Source organism: Nipponia nippon, unplaced genomic scaffold, assembly GCF_047370975.1.
Source record: "Nipponia nippon isolate SJK-2023a ecotype South Korea unplaced genomic scaffold, ASM4737097v1 scaffold_9, whole genome shotgun sequence".
Taxonomy (NCBI): domain Eukaryota; kingdom Metazoa; phylum Chordata; class Aves; order Pelecaniformes; family Threskiornithidae; genus Nipponia; species Nipponia nippon.
In genome coordinates this window covers 37,210,678-37,237,654 of record NW_028262413.1, presented here as the reverse complement: position 1 = coordinate 37,237,654, position 26,977 = coordinate 37,210,678, and the positions used below count along the sequence as shown (strand labels likewise).

At 39.5% G+C, this 26,977-nt stretch overlaps 1 protein-coding gene across 2 annotated transcripts in view; it reads left to right on the top strand.

Moving 5' to 3' along the window:
• The window catches only part of FBN1 (fibrillin 1), a 158,040-nt gene that overhangs the window by 96,696 nt on the left and 34,367 nt on the right, over positions 1-26,977 (top strand). For both annotated transcript variants that reach the window (XM_087743599.1, XM_087743600.1), the window contains 17 exons: positions 2,170-2,295; positions 3,121-3,345; positions 4,616-4,741; positions 4,891-5,019; positions 5,527-5,652; positions 5,789-5,914; positions 6,824-6,946; positions 10,653-10,778; positions 11,560-11,685; positions 20,001-20,123; positions 20,673-20,795; positions 22,613-22,738; positions 24,310-24,432; positions 24,972-25,094; positions 25,970-26,134; positions 26,528-26,596; positions 26,708-26,833. In XM_087743599.1, coding sequence (XP_087599725.1) covers positions 2,170-2,295; positions 3,121-3,345; positions 4,616-4,741; positions 4,891-5,019; positions 5,527-5,652; positions 5,789-5,914; positions 6,824-6,946; positions 10,653-10,778; positions 11,560-11,685; positions 20,001-20,123; positions 20,673-20,795; positions 22,613-22,738; positions 24,310-24,432; positions 24,972-25,094; positions 25,970-26,134; positions 26,528-26,596; positions 26,708-26,833 — 2,211 coding nt within the window. The remainder of the gene's footprint in view (positions 1-2,169; positions 2,296-3,120; positions 3,346-4,615; positions 4,742-4,890; positions 5,020-5,526; positions 5,653-5,788; positions 5,915-6,823; positions 6,947-10,652; positions 10,779-11,559; positions 11,686-20,000; positions 20,124-20,672; positions 20,796-22,612; positions 22,739-24,309; positions 24,433-24,971; positions 25,095-25,969; positions 26,135-26,527; positions 26,597-26,707; positions 26,834-26,977) is intronic.

The window sequence follows — 26,977 nt, the reverse complement described above, 5'->3', positions numbered from 1 at the left end:
GACACGTTACAAAGCATAGTTTGTCTTATTTTTAAAAAAAAAAAAAAAAAGTATCAGGACACAGTTAAACTTTTGTTAAAGAAAAGGTTGAAGATGTTTTAAACGTGTAGCTTTTTGCTTGGTATGAGATGACTCTATACTATTCTGTGAGAATTGACGGTCCCACCCTATTTCATCTTCATTTGAATTGATTTGAACCCCTGGCAAAGTACTGCATATTTCCATAATATGCAGAAGCTCAGAGAGTCTCAAACTGCTGTGGGTCATCCTGACTGACAACATCTGACATGACACTGCAGTTAAAATATTTTTAAAAAATTAATCCCATATGTAGCTTCCATAAAGAAACATTGTTTTTCCCCTTAACAAAAAATAAAATAAAACAACAACAAAAAAAAACAAACAAGAAAGAGGAACACCCTCACACATATTCTTTGCTTTCCAATGATGACTGAATACCTTGGCACGTCTGTGCTGCAGACCCACTGTACATAAGTTATCTGACCTAAGCAACAGTTTCTGCAGTGTGTAAGTGAAAGAAAAGGGGAAAAAAAAAAAGTGGCCCCACCTATTTCTCTTAACAAGGAAAGTCTTAGAACATTTTCAACACTGCTGGGATGGAAAGTTTATCCTTCCAAGATGTAGACATAACTGTTTTCAGCATTTCCTTTACCAGTACTTTGGATTACATCTATTACATGCTTTAGTCTTTCTCATATCAATGGGACCTGGAGAGCCCCAGATTTTTCAGAGTAGTTTCCCCTGCTTTTAACATACTGAAGCTGTATTTGGGTTTCAACCAATGTAAGCATTTTTCAAGTCAGGGGAAGATCTCTAGGAAATCTGCTGGCAAGTGAGAGACAGGACAAGGGAGTAAGTTTAGTTCCCAAAAGGTGATACTCAGTTCTCCCATACACAGCCCCTGTAAAATGAGTAATGGACGTTGTGTGAGGAAATAAGCAAACTAAATTGGCAATGTTCCTCTAGTTTACGGGTGAGCCCTGGAGTTGTCAGCTGGAATATTGCTCACAGGCCGTGAACTGTATTTCAGTGGTTTCTAATAGTCCACTGGCTTGACTTCCTGCTTTCCAGTCAATATGGGCCTTTTATTTATAATATCTGTTCAAGGGCAGAGGCCACTGATGTCCACCCCACGTTTATCCTCCACCCTGCTCCATGTGGTTTGAGAGCTGCAGAGTCTGTTCGCACCAGGAGTTTGTCTGGAGGCCTAGCAAGTCCAACCTACCTACTTCTTCAATACTCTATCCATGAGTGTTCAGCTATAGATTATCAGAGTCAATCTTTTCTCACTTCTTGTTCTTATCCCCTCCTGTCTTAAAAATTGTCATGCTTCATGTTGGGCCATATTTAATGCTGGAGGCTTTTTTCCTGAAGGCAGTTGTGAAGCATATGCTTTTCACAAAGGACACTGGTGAGAGGACCCCACACTTAGATTACTAAAGATTACTTAGATTGCATTTATTTATGCTTAGGCTAAACTAACACAGTTAATCAAATTATCCCTACCCAAAAGTACTAAATTTGCCACTTAAATATAGAAATATAATCTTTAATTAATGAAGTTAAACTCTGTGTGCAGTCATAAGGAGTTTATTTTAATCTATATAAAGTTACTAATTGCTAACAAGGTCATAGGGCCAGATTTCAAATGGTATTGTAGTTTCCAGACATGCAGAGGTATGCCTGATAAGACACAAATATTAAAAATATAAGAATTTAAAAAAACATTAAAAAAAACCCATCATACCTTAATCTCTTTGGAATAACGCATAATCTCATTATGCACTTACCTTTGTCTTTCTTTGCCCATTTGCTTCAAAAACCTGGCCCACAGTGAGTACGAAAATTGATATAATTTTTAAATGTCCCTCCCTTTTTTGTTACTTTTGAGTTTGATTTCAGAATATGTAGGAATGGCAAATAGCAACATACACTATTTCTAATCATCAGCAGTTTTCTGTAATTAATTGGTTCTGGCTGACTTGCGTAGGAAATCTTAAGTATTTGGAATTTTGTCAGGCCATGTAAGCTACTGTCGTTTTGTGTTTTATCCTAAAAAACCAAAGACTTGAATGTTCATATTTTTTCAGATTTGTTCCTGTTTAGCACGCTAGTGATTACTTTTATTCACATTTTGTTTGGAAATAGATGTAAATGAATGTGAGGTGTTTCCTGGAGTCTGTACAAATGGGCAGTGTGTCAATACGTTGGGATCATTTGTTTGCCAGTGCCCCAATGGAATGACTTTAGATGCTTCTGGACGGACATGTCTTGGTAGGTATCAATTCCATTTACAGATTTATTAGGGAAGAGCAAATCTATGTGGTGAGCAATGTTTGTGCCGCATGTTTTCTTACAAATAAGGAAAATGATTTTTGTCCACATAAGTAATTTTCAAATGGAATCAATCGGGGACATGAACTTAGTTCAACTGGAATATGAACAGATTCCAATGGTAGTAGCTAAAGCCCATCACCACCTGCTAGCTGGTGAATAACACTGATGTAGTTCCAGATTCTTCATCTGACAAATCCCTGCAGATCATCTGTGCTCTTAGCACTCTTCATCCGCAGCCCCACTGAAACCAGCAAGGTTGGAAGAGTGGTGAGGGGGACCATTGTGGGCTGGGACTCGGGCGTCTGAGGAGGGATGTGGTGTTCCTAGCCACACTGTACACCTTAATGGAGGGTGCCACAGAATATCGAAGTTTTGCATGCTGTCCCTCCAAAGCACCTTTGTCCCTTTATGACAGTAAACGCCTAAGATTTGTCTCAGAACAAGGCATAACTTGTAGTAACTAAAAGGCCTTATATAGGTATAGTAAGCTGGAATGCTTAAAATCCTCTTCTGATCCAAAATTTACTTCAAGTGTTGAGCACCATTTTTCAGAATGGTGCTTTAAGCTTACTTCAACTCCTAATTTCTGAGTTTAGCGTTAATATTTTGCTGTTAGAAATTATGCAGTGTGCTTGGTATGCTCCTCCGAGTCCACAAAAACATGGAGCAAACTCTCCTGTGAAGGGATTCTGGAAAAGGATTCCTCTGCGGTGAACTAAATTTTCTCTTTCTCTCTCAACATACTGTTCAATTGCCCAACAGACATTCGCTTGGAGAGTTGCTACCTGCAGCATGAAGATGAGCAGTGCACCTCACAAATACCAGGCCGACACCGAATGGATGCTTGCTGCTGTTCAGTGGGGGCAGCGTGGGGCTTTGAGTGTGAGGAGTGTCCTCTGAAGGGATCACCTGAATTTGAAGCTCTTTGTCCAAGAGGATCTGGATTCTCTACAAAGATAGAGATAACTGGGAAACCTTTCTCTAAAGGTATGTGATCCTTTTGTGGTTCCTTGCCAGCAAATCCTGCTGGCTTTTCCTTTTACTCTTCCCTTGGACAATTCCTGTGGGTTTGAAGATTTCAGTGATAGTCAGGCACTTCACTCACCTTAGGGCACATTTGAAAATCCAATTAGATTTCATGGAAATTAAGGCCAGAGTAAAACACAAGATAATTTAGTCTGTATCACAGACCATTAAATGCAATATAATACTGCAGCCTCAAAACACTAAGTTTGTGTCTCTGCTAGAGAGGTTAAATTGTGCCTGACTTTGCCTTCTGTGTTGCATCTGATGTCACCTCTGGCCGATGGAATAGCTTTGAAAACCTGCCACCTCATAGTACAAGAACTGGAACAAACGGAGCAGTCTGCTTTGGATGTATTGAAAGAGCAATCCTTCTTAACCTGTGCAGGGTGCAATAACTTTAATTCTACTGTGGAGCAAGCAAAGGAGGATCAATAATTTTGGGAATTTCTTGTGGAGCTACTTGGAGAAGTAGAGAAAAATGTTTCCAGGATGATAGCTCACAGCAGAATTTAATTCACTGTAAACCAAGTCTTGTTATGGCTGTTGTTGATAAACTTCCAGCAGTAAATGGGAATCACACAGTGACACCCTAGCATCATGTGCTGAAAGCCGTCTTTCCAGGATTACCAGTGGGGTTAAGCTGGACAATGTCAGAAATGGACAAATGGATGTTTATAAAGAAAGCCAGTTACCCAAAAACTAAACATTCTGAAGGGAGAGGAAAATACATATGAATGACAATTGCTGCTGTTAGTTTCAGCCTTAGTTTTATAAACAGTTACTAAGCCATTAATTATCCATAAAGAAAAGTGATGTTCTTTTATTTATGCTCGTTATGTTTTCTGTGACTCATGGAAGTCACATTTTTTTTCTCAGAAACCAGAAGACAGGGTGATTTTTTTGGAAGCTCTCTTTGCCCTTGTGGGTTTGATCCTTTGTCCACTGTAATCCTACTGTTGACTTCAGTGAACTGCAGAGCAGATCCTGCAGGACAAAGGGGAGACTAATACCCTTTTATGGCAGAAAGTGCTCTTGGCAATTCCAGTACAGGGTGTCCACATTGTTGGTTAGGTGGAAGTCAGTATCAGTTTATGTAGCGTGGTCTACACTTTTCCCAAAAGGAGGGGTCATTATCATGAGAAAGGATGATCTCTGAAGTCGACATTGTTCTTTTGTGCACTGTTTTTGTATGAAGTGATAACATTGTATGTCCTTACTGTTTCATTTTTAGATATCAATGAATGTAAAATGGTCCCCAGTCTTTGTACCCATGGAAAATGCAGAAATACCATTGGCAGTTTTAAGTGTAGATGTGACAGTGGATTTGCCCTTGATTCTGAGGAGAGGAATTGTACAGGTAAACTGCATGGATGTATCTTCCATAACTTTGATTTGAAAAGGGAAAACTGAACTCCTTTGAAAATACTGTGAATGTGTTTTGTGTTACAGATATTGATGAAAAACTGAACTCCTTTGAAAATACTGTGAATGTGTTTTGTGTTACAGATATTGATGAATGCCGCATCTCTCCTGATCTTTGTGGCCAAGGCATCTGTGTCAATACTCCTGGAGACTTTGAATGTGAATGTTTTGAAGGCTATGAAAGTGGATTTATGATGATGAAAAACTGCATGGGTATGTTTTTTATAGACCATAGATGGGCAATAGTATGCTATGTGCTAGTATGCTATGCATGGGGTTTTTTTATTATTTTTTATTTTTTTGAAGGCTTGATTGCACCTGGGTTTAGGTCCCTCTCATTTTCTGAGTCTTATTAAAACTCACTTTAACTTGATTTACACCCCAAATGTGAATTCACTGCTTCTGCAGGATGCCAAAGCATAAATGAGAAAGGGTCAGGATTTTAGGATGTTAAATTTATCCCCACAATCGCCATTTTGCTAAGTGGGACACCATCCTGAACTTTGAAGTTCGAGTAGATTAAAATTCAGAAGCCTTTTTTGAATTTTTTTTTTTTTTTTTTAACTGCACTGTGGCGTAAGGGGTGACTAGCTGTAGGAAAGGCTCCAGAGCCAATCTAGGCAGACGGTGCTGTGATGGGTAGCAGACTATGGGGAGGGATGGGCTGCTGCTGTGGCAGTGTTGGGCTCTGCAGTGATATGCCTTCCCTTCTCCCCACAGACATCGACGAGTGTCAGCGCAATCCCCTTCTCTGCCGAGGCGGCACCTGCATCAACACAGAGGGAAGTTTTCGGTGCGATTGTCCTCCAGGCCATCAGATATCACCAAATATTTCTGCATGTATAGGTGAGGCATGCAGGCAAAATCAATAACGTGCACAGCTTTTTATACTGCTCTTGTGCTGCATATGCATTTACAATGTTTGCTTTAGTATCATTTTCATTCAGACCTAAAATGGGTTCCTCTTTTTCTTTTGCAACAGATATTAATGAATGTGACCTAAGCACCAGCCTGTGCCGAAATGGACATTGTGTCAACCTGATTGGAAAGTATCAGTGTGCTTGCAACCCTGGATATCAATCCACACCTGACAAGTTATATTGTGTTGGTAAGGACAAAATCTACATGGGATCTCTAGCGAATAGGGAAGATAAAACACAAATAATTGCTGCAGTTTTAGTAGTTGTGTAAAGACATTTTAAACTGGGATTCAAAAATCTAGTACAATCTGTCAAAATAGTATGCAAAAAACCCAAAATGTGCACATCCATTACTTGCGGGGAATGAATGAAATTATGGCAGTGCTACAGTTAGTTAACTGTGTAATAGCTTATTTTCTGTAGTAAATCAATCATGACGCATAAAATAGCATACTATTTTAAATGGCCTAAGACTTCAGACTTCGATTATTAAGAGGGAATACCTTGTTAAATACTGAGTTCTATATTTTATTAAAAATCAGCATTCCTGACAGATCATGGAGTAGAATCATGTGGTTCAATTGAATTTTTCTTAATTTGATCTGCAATTGTCTCAAATATAGGGCCTTTCCAGTAACTGTTTCCTTGAAGCCACATTTTGTAAATGACATTTAGCTTAAATCACATATTGTACACTCTTTTATACGCATACATTTTATTGTGCCACAGAAATACATGAAAAATCCACTGGCTTTAGTTCTGCCTGGTAGATAATTTTTTCCCTTGATCTTTACAAAAACTTTATTGCCTTCATGATACTGTGGTAACCCAATGGTGGTATTTTTATATGTAAAAAGAGAACTGCAGAGGTATTTGTATATGCATTCAGATGCTATCATCTCTTTGCCTCCCTCGTTTGCCTGGCATCCATACCAATGCCTATATTTGCAAACACTTGAATGTTCAAGGAGTGTGCAAATGTCAAGTGTAGATTCTGGATTGACGCTGTTCTGGAAAGCTGACTCAATATGTGTCCTTGAAATGTGCTTTAAAGTAAAAGGTATTGTGGGTTTTAACTGTAATTTTCTCCTTTTCAGATATTGATGAGTGCAGTATAATGAATGGTGGCTGTGAGAACTTCTGTACAAACTCAGAGGGCAGCTATGAATGTAGCTGTAAACAAGGCTTTGCACTCATGCCAGACCACAGGACATGCACTGGTAAGGGAGATTTGGGGAACTTTCCTGCTGGAAGGGTTTATTTCAATAGTTTAAAAATGGACCTTCTTTTTAAGATTAAAGCTATTGTAATAAATATATTGTAAAAAAAAAAAATTAATGCATGGAAAGTGAAGTTCTTTTTCTAAAGTAAACATCTCCAAAGTATCAGGATTGGACAACTGTAGACTGAATTGCTTTGAAGGGAATTGATTCTTCATAATTTCAGAAAGTGTACAAGTCGATTCTGAGTTTGATAACAAAAGGCTATAATTTTTTCAGTAGGAGATAAATTTTCTCCCTTAAGGTATTATATTAGCTCCAAATCCAAAATGTGTTGAAGTCAATGGAAAGAATCATCATAAACATAAGCCAAAATGCTCTGCATGTGTACTGTGTGGTTATATTGGAGAGAGAGGAGACAGAAATGCTAGAAAAGGAGCTGATTGCCCTGTTTTGTGGTTGTGTGGTATCTGCTCTTAAGCAAGCAAGCAAATTCCTATTTTTAATTCTTTGTTTATTCAAAAGCAAGTATGCTGGGTTACTTCAAAACTGAATGACTTTCAGACAAACTGAAATCTGAATAGTATGAATCTTTCTTAGGAAACAGCTCTCTTGCACTCTAAACAGGGTTTGTGAGAAAATTTTCAGAGCTCTGTTAATGGCTGGGTGCTCTCCTTTGGGAGTCTGGGAGTCATAATCCCAGTAAATGAATTGTACTCGGTGATTTCCACATAGGTTACTGGAAAGATAATTCTATCCTACTCTTCTCTTCTTGCTGCACAACCACTGGCCCGCTGAGGCATGTGAATATTTCCCAGCTGTTTGCCAGTTCCATCCAAGAGCTCCTTGAAGAGCATGAGAAATACAATAAGTTTAATACCTTGGAATAGAATTGCCTTTATAGTTGAACAAATGGAGAGTTTTCTATACTGAATTAATAGAGAGAGATCACATTTAGAATTTGTAAATATTTGTAGACCTCTGACGACGGTCTCAATTACCCTGAGGCCACTTGCTACCATTTCAAAGGATAAAAGAGCCTTAAAGCATAGTTAAATGTAGTTTGCCCCTGCATTGTAGTTTACACTGTCAGAAAGATGCAAAGTAGCTGATCTTCAGCAAGCTTCGGACCCTTGTTCAAAGAAAGAAATCAACTAGAAAAAGTGCAAATTTGACTGACCCTAAAATGAAGTATTTCAAAACCCGAAATATTTAGATTAGAAATAGTTTGCTTTAGGTCAAGTTTCTAGAAGAGGCAAGTTCATACAAAAACTTGCCCAAACATTGGCGTTTGGGGCACTTTTTCACTGCAAAAAGAAAACCAGTTGATCAAAATTGTGCCTCAGCCAAAATCTAAACCCAAGTGACAGGATTAGAGGGACATGAGAGGGAAGGGAGGAGCGGGAGAGCAGGGTTCTCTGAGCCACATTTCTGTTTTCGTCTTCTTGGCTTGACTGGGGACCAAATGACCCAAGTGTATACTTGGACAGTCTTGGGGATCTCAAGTCTACTGGCTAGAAACAGTTCTGTGTTTTACTCCTGCTCTTAGCCACCCAAAGACGTCTCTAAACCCAAAACCAAAGTGGATCATTGAGAGCACCTTCCTTTGTATTAAACTAAAAACTTTGGAATAGAAAACTACCATCTTTCCCTTTTTAAAGTTAAAAAGGGAGGAAGCAATTGCCTTTGTTGTGGGGAGGGAATGGATTCTCAGTGGTTTTGTCCACACATTAACTTGACCATAAACATGTCCGTAGGAATTTGTAGTCAGATCTTACCTGGGTGAGGAATAAAAAAAGCATCAGATCTTTGTTGTGAACTTTTGCATATTTATATCCAGCTTTGGCTCTGAAAAAATAGTATTTCATTCATAGGTCAGCCAGTAATAGCTATTAGCTATTAATTTTCCTGCTCTCCTCTAAGAAAGACTTGAATGCAATAGCCAACACATAAAAAGATTTAAATAGCAGAAACACCAGACACCTTTGGATGTCAAGTCAAACTCTACCTAAGAAAACATCCAGAGATGTGAGGGGTCACCTTCACCACTGTTTTAGTATCTGAAAATGCTGCCACCTTCTCTCGAAGAGATGTTAATTGCATATGTAAACATCTGGTGAATATTCAAATTCCTCATGCTAAAATTTTGCCTCTGCCCAAACTGAGTGAAAAATAAGAAAAAATTTATTTTGTGACATTTTCTACTCATTGCACTGAATATCTGTTTTTACTGTGTTAGATGTTTGTGCATGGTACAAGATACAGTAGCACTGTGACCAGAGTATGTGCAACACCTATTTTACATTTTCAGTTTGCTCTCTGTGTGAACATGTCTTTTATCTTTAACATCACACAAAGCTGGAAGCCATTATGGAATATATTTCTTGATAATTGAGCTGGTAAGAATGCTGTTCAGTTCAGTAGTAGGTCAGGTTTGAATTGGTTAGGTTATGCATAAATAATCAGCTCAATTAGGAGAAACAACAGGTTCTTTGTCAGCTGATTTTCCCCCAACTGTGAAATCAGTACAATGACAGGTTAGTAAATAAAGTTCTTTATTTCTGTCGTTATTATCCCCATTTCTAGAGCTTAATTTTGCATGGTAATTCAAATTCCATTCCAAAGTAACATTTCCAAGCTAATGTCCATGCCAACATTATTTGCTTGTTAAGATGAACAGGGACTGGTCAGCCTTCTTCCTTACAGAAGTTGTGTATCCACAGAAGCGTTAGCTGCTAGAAATACAGAAGAATAATGAACATAATATTTTAAGTTAAAGTGAGTTCATTTTCTGCAGCTGCATAATTACTGCAATCCACAATAGACTGGTCTGATAATGAGTTACACCCTTTCTCTTGGAGGGGGTTCCTGAATCTTGTCCTTTTTGTGCTGATTTTTTTCCCATGGTATCACTAGGCAGAGTTTGTGATTTTTGCTCTTGCTGGTCTATGTTGGTGCTGACACAGGGAGATTCTAGGGATTTTTACAAGGAACACTAATATAACCCCAGGGACCCTGAAAGATTCCAGACCTTAGCATGGCGGCATTAATATAATAAAGTGTCTCCTTCTGCAGCTTGGCCCCAATCAGTGATGGCCAGTTTCATGAACTGAGAAAACAACTTATGTGCTAGAGGATGTAACTATATGGCTGGCCTGGCCAGTCAGCTGAAATGCTAAAAAAAAACCCCATAAAATCTCTTAGTGAAATAAATGTATGTACTGTAATTATTCCCATCATAAGTTTGACTCTGTGTTTCCAGTTTGTTACCGCCATTGAGACCTGTAGAGGTATTCTGCATCTACGATGGATTTTTTTAAGCTCTGTAAAGTCCGATATTTTTGTCACTGAATTTGACTTCAGAGCTTCCATTGACTTCAACAATGATGGATTGTATCCAAGAATCCCCAGTTGTATGTGGCCGTGTTGTATGACGAAGGTTCTGTATTTTTTTTTCTGTCAGTGACTTTTTTACTTACAAAGTTGGTTCCTGTTCCCATTGGAGTCAGAGGGGAATGTTAGCCACCGACTTTAGCTGGAGAAGAGGAGCTTACTCATCAGGACAATTTTGCAATATACCATTCAGTTTTTTGCAAGGATTCAATCTTCATCATGTTTATCAGAGCATTAAAATGTTTGCTTGCTATGATCATGGTTAGTTGCATTGCATAAAGGTAGCATGTTTTAATCTGATTTTTCCCTGTAGATATTGATGAGTGTGAAGACAATCCCAACATCTGTGACGGAGGCCAGTGTACAAATATCCCAGGAGAATACAGGTGTCTTTGCTATGATGGATTCATGGCATCTGAAGACATGAAGACTTGCATAGGTAGGTGACAGTACATATTTTCCAATCTGCATTAACTAGGGAAAAACTGTTTATTAAGACACTATTTCCAAGTAGGCAGACAATGATATTTAAAGAGTATTACTCCTTAGGACCAGCCCCATTGCACAAGCTGTGTTTATCAAATGCAGATGTAATCTCTATATCCATGTAGATTACGATGCAAGCATAATGATCTATAGCATCATGTCTTTGGGTCCTCTTGCAGTGAGATTTTTATGCAGCTCACATGAAGGAGTGCTTGCAGAAAGAACGTGCTGGTGGATGACAACGTGGAAAATTTCTAGCAAGTCACCAGTGCTGATTTAAACTTGTCTCTAAGACAAAACTATGTGCAAGTGCTGTACCTTGGTAGAACAAAGTCATGAAACAGTGTATCTCCAAAACCAAATTTTCACATTTAAATTAAATGTTTGTACAAAACTAGATAATGTATGCATGCGTATATAAATGTACATACACACACACATACATATACATAGAAAGCATCAATAAATAGTCATAGTCATTCTTTGGATAATATGCTGAATCTTAGTCTCGTTTTTAAGGAAAGTTGGAATTAAAGGTATGTTAATACAGACATGGTAATATAGCAGTGTTAAACCAGATCTTGAAATGTACGCTAGGTAAGGAATAACTAACCTAAGCAGTTTTCTCTTTGCATACATAGACCCATTTTTGTACAAAAACATCCTATCTCAAGAGATTGTACCAGTTACTTTCTAAGAATTTTATTTAATAAATCTTAATTCCTGTTTTTTAGATGTTAATGAGTGTGATCTGCATCCAAACATCTGTCTGAGTGGAACCTGTGAGAATACAAAAGGCTCATTTATTTGTCATTGTGATATGGGATATTCAGGCAAGAAAGGCACAACTGGTTGCACAGGTATGTTTTAGAGTTTAATTATTAACTTTTAGTTAAACTTGTGAGTCTGCATGCCCTTTTCTCTAGTGTTCAAAACCTCCTCTCACTGTGCTTCTTTTCACTTATTTGTGCTAAATATTGTATCTCTTATCCAAATTTACTGAGCTTGTGTTCTGCTGAACTTCAGTGGCACAGCATTCAGTGGCATATGCTGCTTCTGCTGAAACAAGTGACAAAATGTCCACTGGGAACAAAAGTGGGCTGCATTGTTGTTGGTCTAAGAGAACAGAAAATGCCATTGCATATAACTTGACAGACCCCTGAGGACCTCAGTGCATTTGGATTAGTTAATTGTATACTATGCATGCAAATAACAGGTATCTGTTCCAAGCATTGTTTTGGCAAACGCAGATGACTTGAAATATGTGCTAAAATCTATTTTCAGTTTTTGCAAAGTGGCAACAATACAGCTACTCAACTACATTATATCAGCAAAATCAGAATTTGCATTATTTCATGTACTGCCAGCAAACAGAAATGAGATTCAAATATACAGGCTCCGAGGGCATGATATTAATAATCCTAGTGCTGGTGTCTCAAGCCAAGGTGTTGAGAGTCTTAGGCTTTGCCCAGATATGAATGCAAACATATGTTTAATATAATTTTTAATGTAGACTTAGGGTAAACACATTTCTGGCAATGTCTTTGAGACAAACTTTTATTCTTAGTCTGCCCTTATTGTACAGAGTTAATAAGATACTTCTGTAAGTGCCCCCAATATATGAAGCTGTTTTTTTACAGCTCTCATAGAACAATCTGAGAGCTGGAGTTGTACTTTGCATATTGGACCGTGGACGAATAGATGTGCATTAGTAACAGCTGCCTTTGACTTACATATGAACTGATCTAAATCCAAGAAATCCCTAATTGTACCCTGTAGACCAACATTTCAACGTTCTTTGTTTCTGTGCTAAATTATATGAAGATCTTCAGTACTCTAAACCTGAAAACCCTCATGCTGATCAGTAACACATGGAGCAGCTATCACTCCCAGAGTACTGAGTGATGGTCAGGAGCAGTCAGGGAAGATGAAGCAACCAGTAGAAGGCAAGAGACAGAAAGGTCACGGAGGCAGGGGAGGAATCTGAGGTATGGCTTCTGGGAAAGTGCCTGGAAATAGCCACCATTTTGGCAACATGTGACGCAGGGTAGTGGCAAATGTCCCAAGCAATACTTTTTTGTTAATGGAGAGGCAGGGAAATCCCTCCCTCCTGGTCCCAGCCAAGCCCAGCCCTCTGGATGGGAGCTGTCTGCCATGCGGGCTCTTCCCACCACTTTGCACGTCTTTATCTTTCCCTCAGCCCATCCTCTGCTGCTTTTGACTATATGCCGGTGTCCCAGTGAGGATGGTACTCACCAGGAAAACCACCAGGACACCTTAATGACAACAGATGCTGTTGAGGGGCTCAGTAATTTGAGAGAGGCCAGTGGTCTAAGACAAAAAGGTGACGTATCAGTTATGCTGATACAGCTGAGATGGGACCATACTCAAAATAAATCACCAAAATCTTTTGGATTTAAATAAGAAAAGGGAAGAAGCAGAGCAGGAACTTTCTCAGTTGGTTTCATGCTGAAGAAACTGTGTGGATACAGGTCCCGTTGTGACTACAGTGTGCAGATTTTCACATTCTGTTTTTTTAAAAGTTTGATTTACTGGTGGACACCTTTGAATTTCCCCACCTCATGTTTGCACAGTACTACAGCAGAGCTGAAAGTCCCAGGCTCAGGTACTGCAGACCATGAGAGCATCCTTCAAGACTTCTGGAGGGACCTTGTCAACAGCACCTTGACCCCAGGATTCAATTCTTGTCTTACAGACAGATCAAAAGCATCCACAGTTCTTAGGAACTCCCGTGGAAAAAAAATTACAAAAATGTGTACAATGCTTTGAATGGGAGGTTCTCTGTTTCATGAGAACAGCTAAATAACGTCCTCTGGGTTCCATTACAGCTTTGTCTAAATATTTTAGCTCCCTTGTCATTACTGATTGTTTCCATTTTAACAAATAAACATGTTTTTTTCCCCAATCATTTAACAGTATTCAGAATCCACCCACTGACTTACATTCCCATCCCACACAGATGTTAGTTCCCCCCCTCCTTGGTTCTCAATAAGAATGTGGACAGAGTTTAGTAACAAAAATATAATTTAAAAAAATTTACACAAAAATATACATTGTAGATGCAGGTTTCCTAGGCAAAGTGCTACAAATGGTTTAATTTCCATTCATAAGGCAAACTGTGGCAAGACTGACTTAGAGCAGTTCATTTTAGATTTTTCTAGGCAGGCAATGGTACATAGCCACTAGAGAGAAGCTTGCAAAGTTTTCCCCTATCCTGGTTCCAGACTGCCAAGCTTTATGACAAATATCTTGTCTGCTTTTTCTGTCAATAAAGTATACGTGTACTTGTTCAGAGATGAAATCCTGTATTGGCACTTGCCGTTGTATTTTGTGATTCATCACCACTCTGGAGTATTGCCTGTAAATTTGCAATATTTCACTGTTGACGTAGAGCCTTAGATTTACTTGCTCTGATATTTTCACAGAGGAACAAATTCTTCTTTTACTCTCTCCCATCCATCCTTGCCAGTTACGGCTGCATGCGCAGACCTCCTGTTTGCTCCTGGTGGAGCTGTGCTTGCACAGGCCTAGGGCGCTCTTCACAAAGTCAGACTGAACGACGTGAACTTGGGGGCAGAAGTTGCCCGAGATGGTCATCAGATCAACAATAAATGTGCTTTAAAAGTCATCTGGATTTCTCCACGGTAGTCTCAGGGAATTGGAGGGCTGAGGCCAGGCTCTGACTCTGCAAGGGCCGTGCTGGTGCCATTTGGAGAAAGACTAGTAGAAGATGTTCAGCTGCAGCCTTAGTGTGGGGTGTGAGGTTAGGGAGTCTGGGCTTAAACATTACTTGCTGTCATCCAGTAATGATGGCGATTGTGGATAAGGAGGAGTGAGTGCACACGGCAGACGATAACATAGTTATACAGAGAAGGACACCTGATATGGTGAGAGAGGTGAGCCCTGTCATTTGCCCTCAGAAATAGATTCATAACGTTTTGTGACTTGTACAATGTGCTTGCCTGTCACCCCTGCCTTTGGCTTCTGGACATGAATAATACATTATGTTTCGGTCTTGATGGCACAAGAGAGTTCTGGTATCAGTGAAACAAATACATTTCCCCTTACGAATCTGGGAGCTGGCTGCGTCAGGCCAAATATCAGAAGATAATAATATTAAGATGCTGCCCACCAAATGCGGGTGTTACAGAAGGAGCGTATTGTGAGTAGGTATCTATCCAGCAATAACATGCTGTGCCCCAGGCGGATGACGTAAGGATGAATGTCAGGCAAGAACTGAACTGCCCATGTGAAACTCCAAGAGGTGCTTACGGTGCAGTATGCTGAATAAAATCCAAGAGTGATTCCAAAAGAGAAAACAATTTTACAGGTATAGAGGTCAGAATAGGGGAATTTTTCCATCTATTTTTCTACTTGTGTGAGCGCTAAGTTGAAATTCACAGTCGTCTCCCTCTGAACAGCCTTCCCTTTTACCTACCTGATTACATGGGCAGCAACCCAGGAGGAGGAAATGCCTTGTGACTTCCACCAGACGACTGGCCCTATGGGAATCAGGCCCAGGCTTGAAATACCAGTGAAACGTCAGCATGATAAAATGCACAGATATGCAGAGAGCGCCAAAAAAATTTAAAAGTCAGAAAATGCTTAAGAGATTTGCATAATTCCTGACAAACAGTACTGATTTATAGGCGGAGACTGAATTAAATTCACACTTTGCTAAGAATCCTTGTAGATTATTGAAGCCTCAATGAAACTTAACAGAAAACATAAATGGTACACAGAGTACCTTGAGGATTTCATGCCTTGTGATGAACGTGTGAATTTTCATGGGTTAGTGCTCACTCTCATTCTGTTCAAATGCAGAAGAATGACTTAGGTGCTTCCAGAGTATAGGTGTGAATACAGTGACTTATCCCCATGCTCCTCTCTAGCTAGAGTTTAATGACACACTTCCAGACTGCAGAGAGATGTGCTGTGCAGATACTGGCTAGCCATTTTTTTCCTTTGGTTGCCATGTTTGCAAGCACAGTGCCAACATGACAGGTATATATGACATGTATTTTTGCTGCACATCCACAACCCTAAAAATTTGTGCCTCTGTGATTAATGGGAAAGACGCTTTATTAATTGCCAAAGGCTTGAGAGAAAAAATATTTGTCCAGAGAAGAGAGCTGAAGGGGCCAACAAAATAGGGTGACTGACAGGTTTTTTTCCCCAGAGTGCTTGGGATTGTTATGATGTCAGATCTGCATATTATTTATCATGCGTATTCTCATCTGTTGTAGGCAGACAACTCCCTTAGTATTAATGGGAGTTGTGCAATTACAAAGCTGAGAACATGTGTGCAGCAGGACTGGGGCACAAATGGGACCAGTTGAGGATGCAGTGTCAGTCTCAGATTGGAATGTCTTTATTTTCCTTGGCTTGTCACGGCCTCATACTGGAGGCAGAAGGAGAAGGTTGATATAAATCAGTGACTCACTCCTTTATAGTGAAAATCCCCCTGAAATCAATGGGAATAGGCCATCATTATGTGAAACCCTGACTTGAGTAGTGTCCTCCTGTGTGCTCTTTGGGTCACAATACCTTTACTCAGACTGAGTAATGCCTTTCTCTTCAAACAATTATACGAAAATAGTTGGAGTATTTTAAGAGTGTAGTACTGTTTGTACTGCCATGCAGACAGCACAATCTGGACTCTTGCTTTTATTAAAGATATTTATGTTGAGTTAATTTTTCCCCTACAGAGCTCAACTTCTCCTTTTTGTTTCGTTCTGTGAAGCCATAATTCAATATTTATGGCAACATAAATCCATATTAAGCTCCAGTATAAGCAGGCATAAATTCCATTGATTTCACTGCCCCGTTTACACAGGACCGTGTTTGGTCTGAGATTTCTTTTGCCTTGGAAATAATTGCAATGCAATAAATTTAGGCTTATAACTCAGCTGTGCAATGAAAGGAGAGAATAGGGATTATAACAAAACAACATCTGAGTTAAATGCAGATAGCTTTGAAAATAACTAAAATCTGGGATGAAGCCAGTGATGGTATTTTATATGCCTCAATCAGCTTTCATTCAAGTACCTGAAAGCCTTTCCATGCATCAATGAAATAAGCCCTGCAATGTCCCTGTAAAGGTAGATGGTATTAGAAAATGTATTTTGCATTCCGTATTTGATCTTTACCCAGGCAAAAAGCATTGAAATCTATTGGTTTTTATTTTTTTTCCCCCTGGAAAAAAGCTGAAAAGGATTTCAGGATTTCGTTCAAAGCATGTGGAATGGTACTTCTTCAGTGGATGATATCTGAGAAGGTTGATCCCATTATAAAATACCCATGTTTGGATATAGATCTGTGCTTGCAGCTTTCATCCCACGTAAGATTCCAAGCTTTTTAGTGTGTGTGTCAAAGAGCTGACAGGGGAACAAGTGTCCAGTGCAAGGGAACCAGTGTCACGATGCTGCTGTTCCACTGAGAGATGTTAATGGGGGCTCTCAGGTGCAAAGTGTTAGCAGATCAGTGTGAGGTGGGATGGGATGGAGTCCACAGTCACTTTATGTAGAGTTGAAAATTTGTTTTAGATTGCCTTAAATTTGGGCCTGAGCGTGATTTCATTGCGGTGTAGCTGTTGCATGCAAGTTTCTGTTTGTGTTTGCTGGTGGTTTAAAAAAATTCTTGGCAGAAATCTCTCCGCTGATGATGTTTTTTGTGTTTTGTTGCGCTCCACAGGGTATAAGGAAGCATGTGATTATTTGTATGTTTCAAAGCATCAAATAATCAAATACAGTGCAACCTTAGTGTTAGCAGTGGTTTAACAGTTTGGGTTTTAAAATAATGTAAAGGTTAAAATACAGAGTGTTTGCCTCAGCTTTTTTATGTCAATGTATACTGTAGCTGACCTCTCAAAATTCCTTCTAGTCATTCCCCTCAGTCCAAGCCAAAATGAGGGTTTTTTTCTGACCACCCTTAAGATTTTTGACAGACACTAGTTTCCTGTTTAGGGTGATGTTATCTTCATATGAGTTTCTGCACATGCTAAAGGCAAATATGCTCTGAGATTATCTGCTTCTGATCCTTTTTTTAAGTTTTAAAAAGCAAGTGTCCATTTGCGTGTTTTCAGGCTTGTTGGTGCAGTCAACATTCATTAATAGTAGATTCCAGCTGCCAGATTTAGATCTATATCTAGACTTCAGGATTCAGATTATGGGAATACTCGTGTGTGGGGTTTTGATTCAGAGCAACGCCTCATTTAGAAAGAAACCCAGAAAAGTAAGATTGGATGCAATTCCACTATACAGACTTAAAAAGAAAAACAAACACAAAACGAACCAACCAACCAAACCCCAAACCAACAGTGGGTTTGGGTAGTTTCTGGACTTGAGTATTTAATTGTAGCATGACAGAGGTATGTTGTCTGCTTCTCAGAGTCACGAGTAGCCTTTGTGAAAAGACAAAATACATGTACAGGGCATAGAGAAAGGACACAGAGCCTTTTGTCTAAAGAAAGGTGGGCAGAAAAACCTAAGGGTTAGGAAGGAAATGGTTAAGATGGTACCTGGACACTTTCCCCAATGGGTCCACTCTCTTGCCCTCTTTGAAGAGCTAATTGGTTTTAGGTGCAATGGTAGGGAAACTGAAGTCTGTGGTTTTGGGGCTGAGAACCCCAAAGGTTGTTACATGGTGGATGGCTGATGCCTTTTCTTAATCATCTTCTCAAGAGGGGTCTGAGCTGGGTTTTTGTGTGTGGAATCATGCAGGGTTTGTGATCTTCTTTTCCCTTTCCATCAGCTATTGTACAGAATGAGATGATTTAGCTTACTGCAACAGCAAAGGCACCTGGGAAGGCTGAAAAAATTGGTATAAATATTAAGTGATTTGATGTGAACTCTAGGTAATCTACATCCTGCATGGAAGTAAAGCACAGTTAGAGAGAGCTTGGTTACAGAAAACACTGCAAAATCCATAGCTCAGATGTGTAAGAAAATTCCTGCCAGTTTTGTTTTAGTTACCAGTAGTAATTTCTGAAAACTTTGCCTCTGAGTTTATACATTCTCCAAGTACTTATATGGGGCATTAGTACTGTTTTGTGACGAGGAAGAATGGAGTTCAGTTTGGTTTTTTCTGTCTATACATTTTGACATTGCCAGAGAATGCCCAAGAATGAAAATAAGGTGAAAATAGCAAGTACTGAAATAGAATGTGCTGGCACGAATGCATATGTTGAAGATTGGATGACTTGCTGCCTGGTGTCTCCAAGGATGCTGACTTTTTTCCACTGTGTTAGGTTTCCTGAGTTCTTAATAAACTGCATGCCTGATGAGCTTTGTGTCCCTCAGCTGTCACGTTAAATACAGTGATACAGCTGGTCCTCCACCTTCCACACAGTCTCTGGCAAAGCAGAACCTGGCTTCATTAACTGCCTAGGGATAATCCTAGGCGGAGTTTTCAGGTGGTGCCCAGCTGGTGTTCATCAGCATCCTTGCAGAAACGGTGGGGGCTGTGGGAATGCTGCATTCCAGGAGTCCCTGAGCAGCCGAGTTGCCTCTGAGACCTTTTAGCAAACCACGCAATGTAGAGCCACCCGAGTCCCTCTCTGTGGACTCCAGGATGGGCAGATGGGAAAGCTGTCTTCTTTCTCTGTCTGATGCAAGCCAGTACATTGTAGTGGTATCTCTCTATAGTCAGGGGAGCACAGGTCTTCACACCAGCTCTTAGTCATCAAATTTGACCCACAACCTGTTGCAAAGCTGCTTGACAAACATACATCCCTGGATGCTGAACACCTGCAGTGGTAATCTATGGATGCTAGTCCTCTTCTTCCCAAAGGCTGTGGCCTCAAATTCTTTCTGAGCGCAACAGTTAGAAAAAGAAGGAAAACCTGAGTTGCTGTTTTCCTCCTTGAATATAAAAGTTACCAGGCTTTGGAGTGAACTGCAGAAGTACTGCTTTATATGCCTATCAGAAAAATAGATAGTAGGGCAGCACATGTTTGAAATATGCTACATGCAGCTTTGCTTTTCTTTGTTGTGATTTTATTTCTCTTCTGCTTCATTTTTAAACGTCATGTTATGCAGAAATGCAGGCTTGCTTTCATGTTCACATTGTCTTTCTTGAGAAATTCCTGTACCAGTTATCTGGATATGAGAAAGTTTGATCCATGAGCTCTTCAAACATCTCTGTGTTTTTACAGATATCAATGAGTGTGAAATTGGAGCCCATAACTGCGATAGACACGCCATATGTACAAACACAGCAGGAAGTTTCAAATGTAGCTGCAGCCCTGGCTGGATTGGAAATGGTATCAAGTGCACAGGTGAGGGTCATATGCATTTGCATTTATTTGTAAGGTCACACCAAAACTGGGTCCTAGCAATTCTGAAAAAAACCAATACCATACCTGCAAATTGAGAAGACAAAGCTTGTTAGGTTGATTTGACATGATCTGTTGGTGGACAAATTCTCTGCCATGGTAACTGTGAAATCAGCATTAACTCATGTTTGGCTTGTGAGATGGTGAAAACACACTGGACCATGGAGAGAGATGCTGTGTCCTTGAGGACAGCTGATGGGAGGCAGCGAGAGGTCTCCTGGTGCTCTCTGTGAAAAAAAGATATAGGTCTTGGTTTTGAGAGTGCCCTGCAGCTTCCTCATCCACAATTACCTTGTCAGACTTCTTTGTTGGGCTTAAAATAAGCTGTGCCTGCTTTTCCAGTCAGATGACCCCACATATGTGTGGGTTTTATTGTGGAAGATTATTTAAAGTAGAGCTTCTGTGTGCCATACGCTATTTAAAGTTTGTATTCATGGTGTGTTTTTTTAACTAATGTTGCTTTTTCCTTTTTTTTTTTAAATTATTTTAAAGATCTGGATGAGTGCTCCAATGGAACCCACATGTGCAGCCCACATGCTGACTGCAAGAATACCATGGGCTCTTACCGCTGCCTGTGTAAAGAAGGTTATACTGGGGATGGCTTCACTTGTACAGGTGAGCTTTCTTTAGGAGAGCATTGGATGACCTCCAGTGGTCCCTTGCAACCTAAGTTAGTCTACGATTCAATGCACAAAAATAACTTTTAAACATTTGAAATTATTCTCTAATATGTCATCTTCCATTGTCTTCTACTTCACCTAAGTTGCCATAACTTGAAAGAAATACTGTATATTATACCTAGTCTAAAGCAGTCACTTTTTTCACTTGATAAAATGCAAGTTTTCATTGAGCCTTTCTTGTTAGTTGGAGTGGGTGGCAAAATTATTAAAACAATGCTTGATCATGTAATTTGGCTAGTTAGTTAGTAAACCAGTCCATTGGCTACCCACCTTAATATTTAAATAATAGGGCACATGCATTGAAATTACTTCATCAAATTGCCTAAAAACGTTTGTTCTTTCTACAAGTGAGTGTGTGTTGTCTGCCCTCTTTACGGCATCATCCTGACAGATGGTGTCGGGACGCAGTGCTGACATGTAGAATGATGGAAGTAGCTGCTTCTGAAACCTTATTTTATAAACTGTAAATGTGATTATAAAACGTTGCTAGAGAGATGTTTCCCACCCACGCTTCAGTCTTCTGCTTTGAAGAACAGATTAGCTCATGTAAGCTTAGTCATCAGGAGCCCTGCTATTACACTAAGGATATTAGTGTTGCTGGTGATGCTACATGGAGGGTGACCCTGTTTGGAATAAAGCCATGTGATAGACAGCTGGTGGGCCAGGTTTTCAGCTGGTGCAAATCAGCAGCACTCTATCAACTACAGGAGGTTTTTATGGCATCTGAGAATCTGGCTCAGCAGGTTTATGGCTGAATTTGAATCATTCCAAATTATAAATGGACCCTGGGATTCTGTTTAATTCTCTCCGTATAATTTACTCTTGAATCTGATTCAGCTTCCTTAGTGGCCTTCATAACCCAGTACTTTTTCTTAATTTCCCATATGATGATTTCCAGGAGTCTATAAACTGTATCTTTCAAATGGAGTGCTTACAGAGTTTCTGCATTCAGTAGAACTTTTTTTTTTTTCAAAATTTGGACACTTTATTGTTCGTGGATTCAAGAGGTGGCTGGGACTCAAACTAGGGCACGCAACTGTTCTGTAAGCCCTCTGCCAAAGCATGCAGCATTCGCCGTGGTGGGTACTACCTTTGATTTGCCAGCCATGGACTTTTACAAGCTCACATGGCCAGCCAGACTCTATTGCAACAAGTAGGGTGTTTTTGTGATGTATAAAATTTCAGCTAGAGAATAAAGGCCACAATCTATCTGAAGGGCAGCGTAGTCCAGTAGCAAGGCTGTTTTTCTCATCAGCTGTTAACCTGCAGTTTAATTTTGATCAAGTTATTTTCACCTCAGTGCCACTTTTTGTCAGTGTTTTGTATGTTTGGCATGGAGACCGCCTGTTACCATATGTTTGCTCATTGCACAGTAAACGTCTTTTTTCAGTTGCTGCCTCTAGGCTTTGCTGTAATAGAAACAATAACTATAATAAAATTCACGTGCTCATTCTGAGTCTAAATTTGACCCTGTGTACTGCCTCCAATTGTTATTAACTGTAGCTACTTTAGGAGTCTGTGCCTCTCTCTGATTTTCCTTTTGATTAGAAGCTGTATTTTCAACATGTCAGAAATACACCAAGCTGTTACATGTAATAGCCTCTGCACGTAACTAGATTGCAATTTCTTCTGCAAGTGTTCAGAACTAATAGGATAATTAAAATCCTTGGAACACTGCATGCTTCAGCTGAAACAAATGTTGGTGAGAGAACCATGTTTACTGTAAACCTGCAATTTCTCTTCCTTTTACAGACCTCGATGAATGCTCAGAAAACTTGAATCTCTGTGAAAATGGGCAGTGCCTCAATGCCCCTGGAGGATATCGCTGTGAATGTGATATGGGATTTTTGCCAAGTCCAGATGGGAAAGCATGTGAAGGTAATTCTCTGTAAGCTTTAAACACTCAACAAATTCTGCCTTAATAATATTTAATGTTTGAAAAATTTTACAATTGGTTGCAGTTGTGGTTGTATTGAGAACTGCTTGAAAATAGTCAATAGTAATTGCTTTTTTAAATTTATACATTTATTATGGGCCTCTAGGTGTTCATCTACCTATTGTATATAGAAAGAACAGCTTTTTGGAGCCTATCTTATGACACATTATTTGTGGGTCTGATTGGTGATCCAGATGGTGCTGTCAGCTGCCGTTTCATCTTGATCATTTGTACCCATTTCTTCATTTTATTAATAACAATTAAACAGAAAAAGTTGTTACATCGCCTTGGTGTATATGAGGCTGAAAAACACTGATTTGGTAGCTAATACAGTGAACATGTTTTGGGGGCTTCTGTGAGGTGCAGAATCGGAGTTTGAAGCCTTGCAGAAAGTTTATACAACCACAAAAAAAAAAAAAAATCCCATGAGTATTCAGTTTTGAAAGTGAGTTGTCAGTTAACTGCTTACAACTCATTCATAAGAGCTTTGCATATGCAAAGATTCACAAAAATCAAATAATAAACATGTCACCAACATGATTAAGGTCATACATTTGATTGTAACATTTGAAATCCTCAGTTGATATAATGCTAATCAGTTAAGTCAGTTAAGAAGCAGCCATATCATCTGACATAGTAATAACTCATAGTAACTGGTATTTGATGGAGTTCGTAAGTACATCACTATAAATAAGATTTTTTTCCCCTGAAAAGTGTTCTGTGTATTTTTTTTAGTAATCTACCAAGAGAAATAATTTATGAGAGTGAATTTTTGTGTAAACTAAAACAATATTAGGTTTCATAATTTTTCATGAAACAATTTACTTCCAAACTTTTTAGCTAACTTTAAATAGCTTATAGAGAGCCTAGCTCCTGTTGCTAAAACAGTCTTCCCTTGATGTCTCAGATGCGTACAATAAATGCAGTATTTTAAGGTCCTTTGTAAACATACACTTTTTTATTGCATCAAATTGGTTGTTCTTTGTGCAGTGCATACGACATTCAGTAAGTACCGAATCAGATGCAGTGCTTTGGACAAAAGGCACAAAAATGAGCTCCACTTGCCAAACTTGAGATCTGTCAAATGCAGAAACCTGAAGATGAGCGTCAAGTTCACCTTTGGGCACAAGCTTTTCCTTTGCTGATGTCCAGCTTTCTGCACATGACTGCTGATTCATGACTGCTGATTTAGAATAAACTTCATTCTTTAAAGTGTATCTCCTGCCATGTTTAATTTTGCTACTTGTCAGATTAGCCCACTAATAAGCTCAGATTGTTTCTGGCATGGCTTCCAGAGGCACTGGAAAGAGCCTTTTGCCCCCAAAAAAAGGTTATGGATTAGGTTCCTTGGGCACCAAACATAAATCTTGCATGTTATTTTTTCTGGTCTTACATGGTGTGCAGGAACAGTCGGCTTCCAGATCCATGTTTTCTGAACCTTTTTGCCGTTCTCTGCCTATGTCTTAAAAAGATAAGGAAACCTCATCTTTTTCCCCTTCTGTTCCTCTATCAGATATTGATGAGTGTTCACTTCCTAACATCTGTGTCTATGGTACTTGTCATAACCTCCCTGGACTTTTCCGATGCGAGTGTGAAGTGGGCTACGAGTTGGACAGAAGTGGTGGTAACTGCACAGGTAAAGATAATTTTGAACAACATGCTTTTTAATTTTCTGTTAGTGTTGTGGTCAGCTCCTTAGGAAATTCTTTTAAAAAGCTATACAAATCAGACTGGATATAGGAAAATATAGACTTCCCTGCTGTGTAACACAGGATTCTCCTTCTCACCTTTTCTACACTCCTGTTTCCCCTTTTTTTGTCAACCTCTGATATCCCATTGGCTTAAGAGAAGAAGGGGAAAAACCAGAGCAAACTCCTCTGTCTGTCCACATCTCCCAGGTGGAGATGCGTTGTGCCTTGTAGTTTCCATTCACAGTACTTGATGGTAAGCTATGACCTTGTCGTGTATTTTTCCCTTAAGTATTTTTTCAGTACTTCGTGTGAATTTTAGTTCATAGATTAGTAGGAAAAACACTTTATTTTTTTGTTTTTCCCCCATGAAATGATAAATTCATCTCAGACTACTGTTCTTCTAAAATGTGTATGTGTACTTGATGTATTGATGGTTTGCATTGTCCTGGAGTATTTGTTTACCAAGTGCTGTTTTTTCTTGCAGATGTTAATGAATGTGCAGATCCCACGACCTGCATTAGTGGCACGTGTGTCAATACTGCTGGTAGTTACACCTGTGAGTGCCCTCCTGATTTTGAGCTGAATCCCACCCGAGTTGGATGCGTTGGTAAGGGACCACTTCTTATGTTATTTACAAGTGAAGTTGCACAGAGGGGATGCAAGGCTAAGTGCTTAGGAATAAAGTCCCAGGTCATGGAAGAGGGCTGGAACAGGCTTTCCAACTCCCACCCCACTGCCCCGGCTTAGAAGTTGTAATACTGCAGCGGGAGTATGTCCAGAGTGATGTAGCATGCCAGCAGTGCCCGGCTGCCAGAACCAACCCCCTGGGGCTTGTTACAGCTGTCCTCAATTTACAGCAGGCATGAGACAATTTTAAATTTCAACAAGCTTAAACCAACATCCAGCTGGCCCCAAGATGGCAGGCGAATGAAGTTGCGGAATAAAGCCACCCATGCTCTTGGAGCATTGAGTGCAGCTTGGCTAGGTGCATCTTCATGACCGATGGAAATGCTCTTGTATTAGGCTCCAACTGCTTAGTAATCCTCTGATATTTTTTGGCTTTTGTTTGTTTAAGAGGGCATAGGGATGTTTCTCAAATTCAAATGTATTTGAAATTCCTAACATTTAGTAGATACTTTCATGCTTGTTAACATCAAGGAGAGGAGAAAGCAGTGGGTTTCTGGAACTGGAAGGATGTATAAATGTGGGTGAAAATGTGAATCAAAATAAGAAAAGGCCTGGCTGAGCTGCCCTTGGTCATGCTGAATAAATTCCCTACTTTGTGAGAAGTCCAGCAAAGCCAAGGGATGGGGCACCACTGTCCTAAGTGGGAAAAGCTGGGACTTCCTGGACAAACAGAAGTTACTTCCTTTGGCCATCCTACAAGAAATGAGAGCCATCTGAAGGTATCATCTCTCATCCTGAGATGATGTGTTTTCCTCTCTCATAAGATGTGTTTGTCATTATGTGCATTCTGCGTAGATACACGATCTGGCAACTGTTACCTGGACATTAAAACTCGTGGAGATAACGGTGGCACCTTCTGCAGCAATGAGATCGGAGTTGGTGTTTCCAAGGCCTCCTGTTGCTGCTCCCTGGGCAAAGCTTGGGGAGTTCCCTGTGAACATTGCCCACTTGTGAACACAAGTAAGTCAGCTTTCCTGGGTTAAACACAATGATAAGTGTGTGTTGGACTTTTTTCTTAATTTAGACAGGTAACTCAAATACCAGTGTAATCATTTATTGTCTACATGCAGGGGACAGGTTTCCACCAGTCTTAACCAAAAACTTCACTAGTCTTTCAAAAAGATTATTTAATCAGAATATTATTATCACTTCTAAGCAAGTCTGCTGTTACACAAAAAAATACATTATGAAATGGAATAGCAGTTGATGTTACAGAGTAAAACCTAATGTTTATATATGGTTACTTCATTACTTTGCATATAAATTACCGGTAATAATCTGATTAATTTTCAAAAATAATTGTGCGGAAAATGCTTCTACTATTTTAAGTTCATAAATCTATTTTGTTTTCAGCTGAATATAAGGTTCTTTGTCCTGGAGGGGAAGGATTCCGACCAAACCCTATTACGGTTATATTAGAGGGTAATATTTAAATTTTCCTATATTTACACATCTAAAATTATGAAACTCTTCAGTGAGTGTTGTTTTTTATGGAAAAACAAGAATGAAATGTTTGTGGTTTTGTTTGAACAGATATTGATGAATGTCAAGAACTGCCTGGACTTTGCCAAGGAGGAAAATGTATTAATACATTTGGTAGCTTCCAGTGTCAGTGTCCATCAGGGTACTATTTGAATGAAGAGACTCGAGTGTGTGATGGTACGTAGCCTTCACTGAACTAGTCTTCTGCTTTTATTCTTAGAAAATGATGACAGATCAATATGCAGAAGAATTAATCTGTCCTTGAAAAGGAACATAACCAAACCAAGCTTAGGGGTGGGAAAATTGGAACAAGTTGAAGTC